Source organism: Cinclus cinclus, chromosome 19, assembly GCF_963662255.1.
Source record: "Cinclus cinclus chromosome 19, bCinCin1.1, whole genome shotgun sequence".
NCBI classification, from domain to species: domain Eukaryota; kingdom Metazoa; phylum Chordata; class Aves; order Passeriformes; family Cinclidae; genus Cinclus; species Cinclus cinclus.
Window position 1 is genome coordinate 1,591,089 of NC_085064.1, and position 10,899 is coordinate 1,601,987.

The window sequence follows — 10,899 nt, forward strand, 5'->3', positions numbered from 1 at the left end:
AGGAAATATAAATGAGATTATGTGGATACATGATATTAAAAAAAGAAGGAAAAAAAGTGTTTGACGTAGATATTTCAAAATGGAGCAGAACGGAATAATAGGAGGAATCTTCGTTTCTTTTCCAAGAGAAATTTTAAATTTACTTTGTGAAACAAGGGGCAGACTGGGCAAAGGGCAGGATAGGAGATAAGGATCTTTATGCTAGAATTAGGATATATGTCCTGGATTCCATGCCACAATTAAGCACTTTCCAAAAGACATAAACCAACCAAAAATAGAATAAAGGGACAAAGGCTGTGGAAGGTAGCATTCATTAGCACCTCATCCCTCTGTGGCCTTCTGAGATCAGAGCTTTTCATTCTGCTCAATTCCAAGATAAATCAGAAAGAAGATGTGTGGCAGAGATATCCCAGCCTGATTCCTGCATAAGTGTTATGAAACATCCAAACTTGGAAGTAACTCTGCAAACAACTACACAGCAGATGTTTGGAAAATGCCTATGAAAAATGGTCTCAAAGCAGAGATAAAGCTCATGAAGGAGCAAATGGTATCTGAGAAATTGCTACTGGTGAGACAATCCAGACTCCCCTGGTATTGGAAGTCAAGCCATGACTTGAAGCCCTTGGGCAAGCAGCTCTTCACCATTTGTGCTGCCTTCTCTACGTAGCTGTGGCCAGGTAGTGACAGGCCTCAGCCTCTGTAAACCCCACAAAGATGCAGCTGGAGAGAGGGCAGGATCCCAAATCCCTGCAGCAGCCTCAGCCCTCCTTGCCAGGATCAGACACCTCAGCACGGCTCCCCAGCTGACCTCCACGTCCTGCCACTGGTGCCAGCACTATCCTGGCCCAGTCTTGGTCACTTTGCCTTGCTCTGGTGCACCTTATCCACCCCCAGTAGTCAATCTGTGTCAGTGGTGCTCTATCAACTCTGCCCCATCAGCTCCTCAGTCCCTTTGTACCCGAAGGTGGAGGCACCCACTTCAGGCCCTGAAAGGAATTTGTAGGAGACTTTGGTTTACAAAAGCCTGTCCCTGCCCTGACCTCCCCCAAATTCCTCCCACCAAAGACTGTAGTGTTTCTAAGTCTTCTTTTAAGAGGCGGTGCTGCTGGGGGAGGGAGGGTGCTCAGGGATTTAGGCAGCCCTTTCTCTTCTCAGCATCATCTCCATGGCCCACCCCTCCCTTCCCCTCTCATGTGATGCTGGGGAGAGCTGCTGAGCCCTGCACTGTCCAGCAATCCCATTATTCTGCCATCAACCCTTTTATTCCCAGATTCCCAGTCAGGCAGAAAACAAGGATGACGGAATCTGCCTGGAATCTCTGTGGCAATTAGAGTGGAAGCCCAGGAAACTATTTGCAAAAGAGCTTTACTAGGCAGGAGATATGAGCCTTTGTAGGCTTAATGAGTAACCCGCCCCAGCCTGCACTTTCCAGAGGCCAGGAGCACCAGGAGTTTGGGACAAAAAAAGGAGCAGATCCTGGTGCATGTTGGGAAGGAGCTGCAGCACACTCCATCTGCAAAGAAATTCCCATTTCCACAGAATCCCCAGGCACTGCTGGCACAGCCAGGCTGAGTCACTGCCAAGGCTCATGTGTGGCTTTCTGCTTCCATGAGAAGAACGTGGGCAAAATGCTTTTGCAAATAAAGCTAAACATCAAAGCCCCTTGTAATTTCCTGCCTTTCCCAAAGTTCTTTCACAACAGATACACCTTTTTGTACCTCCTCTGCTTTGGTCCATCATACAGTTCAACCACGGACAGCACAAAGCTCACTAAGAAGTGCAAAGGCCTTCCTGGCTACTAAAGACAGCAGTGAAGGAACAGGCAGAACTCTGTGACCACAGAACTCACTGTGACCATGAACAGTAGCACTGGTTAACATATGCACTTCAGCAGGACAGTATTTTGGAGGAACATGTTCCTTTTCTGGAATGGATTTCCTGAAGTAACACAGCACACCTCACAGGGCATGCATGGAGCAGGCTGAGGACTCTGCAGTGAAGTGAAGAAGTGAAGAAGTGAAACGCATCTAAATAACTGCAAATTATTCTGTGAACTGCAGCTGGCAGAAAATCCCGCACGTGTTCGACTGACTCAGTGGAGGCTTCAGGTACGCAAACAGCAGCAACCCCAAATTGTATCATACACTCCCCTGTATCCAGCACACCTGTACTAATATGGAATATTTCCCAAGGACAAAACATGCCCCTGTGTGAATATATTCTAACCCTAATACTCCTTCCATGGCTGTGCTGAACATCTGGCTTGACAAATATCAGCCATCTGATATTTTTAGTTCTGATTTTGTTCTTTTCAACCATCAGTCCTAGGGCACACACTTACTGCTCTCAGTTTTGGAATAGATTAATAAATGAATGTGAAGAGCACATGAATATGCACCAAACACTAATAAGAAAAATTAATAAATTAGCTTTTCATGCTGCACAATATAAGAACCATGAAAACATGTAGTTCAGACTATGCTGTTTCATGAACACAGTAAAAATCAGGTCAAGGAAATTACTGAATGACACGAGTTTATAGTTTTGCACCAAAGCAGCTGTTGCTGGATTAACAATTTATGTTTCACAACAAAAATATAAATTAATGATATTTGAAAGGGAAAAAAACCAAAATAATACAAGCGTAATATAGTCATACCATCCTGCAAGCCTGAATTGAAACTGGAGGAGACCACAGCTCCTTTGAAGAACAGTTCCAGGCATTTAGGGGTGGATTAGGAGGAACTTCAAAGGCTACCAGAGTCCCATATAAAGCATTCATTGAGCTCTGTCAGGACAGGGCTGGTTTTACACTTTAAAGGTAGCTGACAAAGATTTTCCCCAAACGATGAGGTTTGTGACCTTTTGTAACACTTTAAGGTGAACGAGCTGCATTACCAGGCTCTGTTTTAATAATTGACTTTAATAATCTTATACTTTATACCTGAACTATGTGATCTTGTCAAAGTAGCAACGGTGAGATTTTTGACCACAAAAAATCAGAAATTAATAAGAAGTTAGGCAATTCTGCTTTTGCATAACTCACTGGCTTCTGTTTTGGGGGTTTGCTTTTCACAGGTTTGCTTTCTCAAAGTCTTGGGTCTCTATCATCCTCTGATAGAGGATGGATGTTGTCAATCTGCAGACACTCCTGACCTTGTGGAAGCTGCTCAGTGCTGCACTGATAACTACCTTAAAGATACTTTAATGATCACTTAAAATTCTAGCAGGGAAGAGGCAACATTGTGGTTTTCAGCTCACAGTTTCCTTTGTGCTGAAGGACAGAAAAAAAAAATCCAGGCAGAGGCAGTGGTACCTACTGGAAATCTCCATCCTATAACCCCAATTCATGCACATACCCTGCACTGAGTGAAAAATGAAAATGTACCACCACGTGTGCACAACTTGTGCAAAATTGTAATAACCACAGCCACAGCTCCCAGAAGAGTCAGGTTGCCAGAACATTCTTTCCTGACCTAGCAAAAACAGTATGAGCTTGGACAAGCCAGATCCACCTTAAGTGGAAAGAAGATTCCTTCAGATGTTTTTCACCTGCCCTACTCACTACAACAACTGAAAAAAACCCCAATTTACAACCAAGAGGTGAGAACAGCAGGATTCCCAGAGCACCACAGGTCCCAGCTGCACCACAACAATAAGGGGGCTGGAGGGACATCCCACTTTCCAAAAGCACCACTGGTCAGACCCCAGCCTGGGGCAATTCTCACCAGTCAGGCTGTGCTCCTGCTGCTCATCCCAGCATGCCTCCCACTGGAGAAAGATCCTGAGGCCAAGGGTAGAAAGGCAGAGATCCCTTCCACCAGAAGGGATTCAGAGCAACACAACTAAATAAACTCTGAATAAAGGAATGGAGAGTTAGGTCTCCATGACAACAGGGAGGCATGTGCTTATATTAGTAAATCCCTGCTGACCTCTGCTGATCTTTCCCTATCCTGGTCAGTGTAAAGGATTAGTGAAAGGGGACACACTTTGGCCTGTTCCCAGGATCCACACAAGCAGAAAGGGAAATGGACAGGCTCGAAAAGGAGCTTTCACATTCACCCTCTCTCTTGCCTGCTCCTGCTCACTTTGGAAGGACATCTATGGAGGGGAATGGCAGGATACAGCCAAATCCTTCTTCAGGAAGCACCTTCCACATACCTGCTCAGGGAGGGTACACAGGTGGCTTCACACATCCCTAGGGCTTTACAAGCCCCATTTCTTTCTTGACACACAGAGATTAAAACCTCTCTATCCAGATCTGAGCTAAGCATCTGCTCTGAGTAATACCAGCATCAGAAAACACAGTCTGAAACTCTCTGAGACTGCTGACGAGCTCATGATGTGATAACAATTGGCAGTGATATTTCACCTAGCCCAAAATATTCCATAACCTGTATTCCCTGTCTGGTTTAACACAGTAGTGGCACTTGTGACAGCTGCTTTAACAGCAGCCTTCCCTATTTAGCCTCAGAAAAGGGGATGTGGGAATGGGAAACCCCCCAAAATACCAAGGTTTGACCACAATTACTAAGCCCCTGCGCTGCAGCAGCTTCCCACCACCCAGCTCTGCTGGAGTAACTTGGTGATTCTGGGGCCCAGAGTCAAGTTCTTCTTTCCTGTTTTATGAAAGGGAGAAAGGATTCTGAGATATATCTGCTGGTTGAAACTAAACATTAATGGCACTGTCTCAGGTTATCAGCTTATCAGATCTGATAATTTATGTGAAGCAGGACATGGCACTATGACCAAAAAAACCCAAACCCTGAAAATAAAGATTAGCTAATCCAACAGCAGCATTGGCAATCAGCAGGCAGGACTTCTAAGACAATACTGAATAAATGGCCTGACAAAATGCCAGCAATGCCAAGAGTGTCTTTTGGAAAAGTCAGTTTTAAAAAGAGCCTCACTATTCATGACTTTGATGTCTCTTGAGTGTTGGTAGGGTAAACACACAAGCCCAGTGTCTCAGCCAAATACCATCCTGGATACCAACTTTAAGACATCTCCTCACGTCCCTGCACACAGGCCAGATTACAGTTTTACCCATCACTTCCCACTGTTTCTTCTGACATTGTTTCTCTTTGTTACTGGAGACCCACAAATTCCACAACACATTTGCAGACGAGGTTTTTGGTGGACAGTTTTTCATGCCAGATATATGTACACAGTCTATTGGTGTAAAATATTTATATAGAATTTACGAAGGCCTAGACCTAGATTTCCATTCATTTGGGCACGAGAAGTGTGGCTCAGGCTCTTTTTGTGAAACATGCAGAATATTTACCCCCTCAAAGGAGCAGGATGGTGATTCCTGGCTCTCTGCCCCCCAGCTTGCCCAGTGAATTGCTAAAAGGTGCCAAACAGTGGGCACCAATCCACAGGGCCCAGCAGTGCCAACACCATGGCCCAAAGCATTAACAGCACTAGTCAGAAATACTACTTCAGGGAACTGAATTCATTCTTAGCACACAACAAGAAGCCAGCTAGCTTGTGTTCATTATTTGCTCACTGTTTCACTGCAGATTTGAAGGTGTAACTCCTGTTATCATGCTTCTACAACTGGAAGGAAGACAGGAACTATGAATCCCTGGTTTATGACAGCATTGAATATATTGCCACAGAAACTCTTTGATCTTCTGTGCTCAGGACACCCCAGTATTTTCCCTTAATCAACACCCCTCCAAGCTGACCTTCTTGTTTCATGTGTTCTCTGATCTCTCAGCCATTTCCACAGATCAAACACTGGACAGGGGCTTTCCTGTGTATTCAGTTCACCAGAGTGAGACACGGGCTTTAATTTCCAATTCTTATTTAAATTATACTGACAATGAACAAAACAGCTGGAAAGATTGGTTTTGTTTGTTCCCCAGTTTTGAAGTAAGCTTTAAACTGTCCCTATGTCCAAGCTAATCTCAAGAGCTGGCATTAGATTTGATAACAAAAAAGGTTTGTCTTGCACATGCTCCCCCTCAGCAGGCGTCCAAAGCATCTTCCAGGCCAAAGATATGTGAATTCATGTGCCTGCTGATGGCTGGAGCTGTGGGAACAGAAGTGAGACACTCCTTCTGTCCTCCAGAATCTCTTTTAAAGACAAGGAATCAGCTGGGAGCTATTCTATTGTGTTCCCATTGCACAGGCAGCAGCAGTAAAAGGAGAGTCACAGACACAGCCTGCACCATTGTCCCTCTGGGGTTTCTTTTAAACAACTGGAGATAGTGAGGATCTGCCTACAGGTTGCTCTGATGGTACAGATTGCACCAGGCCAACTGCATTCTCAGAAGTTCCACAAAAATTTTGAACAAGTAGCTTAGGTACTCTCTGCTTCAATGACATTTAGACTCAGTCAATTAGAAACTAAAAAAAAAAAAAAAAAAAAAAAAAAAAAAAAAAAAAAAAAGTAGTGATATGGTTTATAAGGGCAAGAAAAGACATCTCTTTATGGCCTTAAAAACCTGCAAGTGCTACTTAAATAGTACCATTCACTCCAGTTTAAATCTGGCAGAATTCTCCTTGCAAAATAGGAGTAGGTGGAAAGACTTTGAAAGTCAGCACTTCCCTTGAGCTCTGCTGGCTGCAGCAAGAAGAGTCATCCACCTGCACTCAAAAGAACACCACCTTCTCACTAAATCAGGGCTCCAGAGAAGAGCTTTCTCCAGGAGTGAAAAGCCACAAGTGCAGTGACACAAACCCTCTGAGCCACGGCCTGGCCTGGCAGCCACACCGGGAGATCCATCCATGCAACCCGCCTTGCCTCTGCCCAGCACAAAGCCACCATAATTGCTTCACACTCCAAACCAGTAGCTATGGTTACTAGATACAAAAGACAGTCCTGCTGCTTCCCTGTGGCCAGAGGAATTCCAGGCACTTGGAGCAAACACACCAGACAAAGAAGCTGGTGCAAGGAAGAAAAGAAAGAAAGAAAGAAAGAAAGAAAAAACTTACAAAAATGACAATATATTTTGACTTTCACATTCATGGTCTGAGGTGGTCAGAGCAACAGAAATCTTGGGAGGCTTCAGAAGAAAGAGACTGTTGGGGATTCAGAGGAAAAGCTGAGAACTTCCTCCAAATCTCAAAAATTGCATAAACATCACCTACTAATGCAAGAAAATGCCAAGTGCCACGTTCAGCAGACAAAAGCAGAGAAAAGGCTCTGATTGTATTTTCCCAGTGTTCTCCACATTTTACATCCATTTCTTCATGTCATGGATCACACCTGTACTTGCTCAGTGGAAACCAAACCTGACTTGCACCTAGAGGTAACTGGCCTGGCAGTGCCGAGGGCAGGACAAGGAGACCAGTTCAACCCCAATCATACTTTCCAGTAAAAGGCTGGATGTGTTCCTGACATGACCTTATAATCCCCAGATGACTAAAACAGATGTCTAGGCCCAGCAGATCTCTAGGCACCTATTCCAGAAGAAACAGAGACACCTATTTTTCAGGGAATACAAGATATTGTAAACAAGGGTGTCAATGGAACCCAAAGAAATGGTCTTGGGAACTTGGAGAATCCCAGTGCACTCAAGTAGATTCTTTGGCTATAAAATAAGTTTTCAGTGTGGAAAAAAAATACAAAACGAAACACCCCCCTCACCAGTGTGATAGATTCTTTTGTTACATCACTGTTTCTTGCACTTTGAGGATGGATCTGCTTTTTCAAAATTTCTAAGTGGAGACGCTGCTGTCCTGTGATCTTGCTCCACAGTTTGTACCACATATATCTGGCAATACACTCCCCTGGGTACTATCCCCTTGTGCCCAGATGTATTTCTAGAGCATATAGGATAGAAATATTCTGTGTGGGCACCAAAATATTCAGACCTTTCCAATGGAGAAAATGGTTACTACAATAGCTGAATATTTAATTACATTAATACTTAATTACTTTCGGTTCTTGTGAATAAATGCAAACATACATGTGCACAGCGAGAAAGATGAATAGAGACAAGAAATAAAAAGAAGGAAAAACGTGTAGAATGAAATGCCTGTTTATCCTCCAGACAAAAGTTTTCAGGCTACAAATCTAACTGTAAAATGCCAGTTTGTTCGATATAAGGGCAGGTCACAGATTTGATCCAAAGTTACTGCATAGTAGCTGGGTAAGAATCAGGCACGAAAGACAAAAACTTACCCCAAAACAAGAGGAGAAGGGGCAGCAGGAGAGCAGCATTGTACGACCTGGAGGTAGTTTTCTTTAATTCCATGACAAGTGTAAGAGTGGCCGTTCTAAAGCCCTCGGGGGAGAGACAGGAGCTGGAGCCCAGCAAGCCCCTCCTGTGGCCACATCACGGTGCGGGGCGGGCTCGGCCCGCGCTCCCCGGGCCGCAGCAGCACCGAGCCCGCGGACAGAGCCCCGCAGCCCGCGCTGCGAGCCGGGAGCGCCGGCAAAGCCTGCCTGGATCGCGCGGAGCGGACTGAGGCGGCTGCCAGCAGCGGGGCTGGGCTCTCCGCCCCTCCCAGGGCCCAAACACACCTGGGGTGTGCCCCACGGCTCGGACAGGGCTCACAACTGCTTCGGGAGCCGGGCTGCTCCGAGGATGCAGGCTCCTGTATCGGCTCGTATTTACAAACTCCACAGTAGGAGCGAACAGAGTTTTCTGAGGGAAACTGCTTTGTTCAAAGAGAAATAAGACAAAAGCACTCTGTTAACCCCAAAAGCAGAGTTAGTCCACATTAGTCTTTACTGCTGTCTCATTATGAGGTGGGTGACCCCACAAACAAAAAGGTGTGAACGCACAAAATGCCCCGGAATGTCTTCTCAACTGAGGAACAGTTACAGAGATCAAGAGAGGTACAAAACACAGGCACCAAATCACACCACCTTTAGATACATGGGCTCAGTTTTAGAAGTGGAAAAAGTTATCAGTGTGCATTGTTTAATGACAGTAACTGGAAAAAGACAGCCCACGCGCAGCCGAGACCGACTAAATCTCTCTAAATCCACATCACAATTGGATTAAACTAACTGTAATGAGAATTAAGTACATTGCCTCGTCCTTCACTAATAACTAAAAATAGAACACAGGTAAGATGCCAGACAAATTCCTAGTTTAAAAAAGAAATATGCAAGATAGCAAGGAATTGGTGCAGACAGACCTGGGCTGCACATGAAGAAAACAGGAGCAGTCTGACTGTGAGTAATCTGCATTATCCCAGCAGCCTCACAGGGCAGCAGAGGCTGGTGGGATTTGTGCATGGAAATGGGATCCTTTCTGCACGGTTTTACCTTCAGTGCAGAAACAGAACAGCCACAGCAAGAGCCTTTCCACCACCCAGACTCTGCAGTTCAGGAACAAATGGTTCATCTCACTGTCCTGCCTTGGAATGCTCCAAAGATGATATATCATGTGTTATCAACCTTATCTGGACCACCCTGCCCCCTCTTTCATCTCTGGTGTCCTCAGCCTGTTTTCTCAAGATCAGCCTCAGTATTAGTTTCTTGTCAGTTATCACAACCATCTGGAACTCATTTCTGTCTCCTTAGACTCTGGTTTTGCTGTCAGGGGATGTAACCAAACACTGACGTGTGCAGAATCTTTCTGCTCAGAATATTTTTGCCTCACCTGTGTGAATTATGCTCTCAACAATCCACCTTTTCCAAATCCCAGCAAATACATATGAATCACTGCACAATTATCATGGCAACAAAGCACCACCCTTAGCCAGGCACTGCTGTAGTTCGAGTAGTGCAACACTTCACACCCCTGGAAAACACACCTAATTCATGGTAATTTATGGCTTCTAGGACTACCTGAAGGACCTGCTCAGCTCCCATGAAACAGAATGACAAACCCCCACATGCAGAAAGTGGAGGTTGTCCCACAGAGGCTGAGCTCCTGTGCAGCCCTGCTGTTCCTGCTGTGTTGTGTGGCCTGGACAGAGCCATGACAGACTCTGGCACACCAGACAGGCTGAGAGAAGAGGGAAACAGTTACATCCAACTTCCTTGTAATAATCTAAATACCTTAGTCCATTGTCTACCTATGAGGACATTAGAATTTAATTTTATCAATGTTCATGGTTGCAGTTCTATGAGATTTTGCCAACATAAACAGCAAACCATTCCTGTGCTGGACCCCAGGGCATACAAAGGCCAGTGTGGTTGTTAACCAGCTTAGTCCAATTAAATGACCCCAATGCAACTCTGTTAAGGCCCCGATTTGTTAGGCTTGACTACGTTTCCAAAGGAGCACAATTGGGTGGATTTGTTATCTAAAGCATAAGCTCCAAGTCCTTAGTCATCCTTGCTAAAGCCTTCCCCAAACTGGTCATGGTTTGTGCTACCTCCGCATCGCTGCCGTCCAACGTCACCATAATCTGCTCTTTAACATAGCATTAAAACTAGAGCCAAAGGACACAGCTGCTTTCCTTGGTGTAACACTCATTATGAGAGATTTAAGGACAGCATAACAGCAAGGCTTCTATTCTCAGCCTGAAGCAGGAACCTTCGCAAGCCGGAAATGCATGCCATGGAAATGGGGCAGCAGTGGGCAAGCTGGATTAGAGGAAAAAGGAGAAAGTAGGTCTGGGGTACTCAGCAGAACCTTCCTGTCCACTTATTCTGTATATATGTATTATATATATATATTCTTATTTATAATTTTCTGTACACTTGTCACAAAATAGTCCTATACATCTTCCGACAAAAAGTTCAGAGAGAACCATACACCAAAGTACCTCAGTCTGCTTTTCATTCAAAGAACAATGTACACTCGCATGAGTTTCACAATCTTTCCTCACACAGGGCTTAAAATAATCCTAATACTGCAGATTGGATACTGGAGACGTGTGACAGGCCAGCAAATATCAGTGCTACAAATAAAGCCATTCCTCTCTCCTGTCATGTGCACACTGTAACTGCCACAGAGGACAGAGCCTCACCTTCCCTCCTCA

The 10,899-nt window shown here is 44.9% G+C and overlaps 1 protein-coding gene across 1 annotated transcript in view; it reads right to left on the bottom strand.

The window, feature by feature from the left end:
• The window catches only part of CRB2 (crumbs cell polarity complex component 2), a 30,715-nt gene extending 22,490 nt beyond the window's left edge, over nucleotides 1-8,225 (bottom strand). The window contains exon 1 of the mRNA XM_062505726.1: nucleotides 8,138-8,225. Coding sequence (XP_062361710.1) covers nucleotides 8,138-8,210 — 73 coding nt within the window. The 5' untranslated portion in view covers nucleotides 8,211-8,225. The remainder of the gene's footprint in view (nucleotides 1-8,137) is intronic.
• Nucleotides 8,226-10,899: the final 2,674 nt, after the last annotated feature.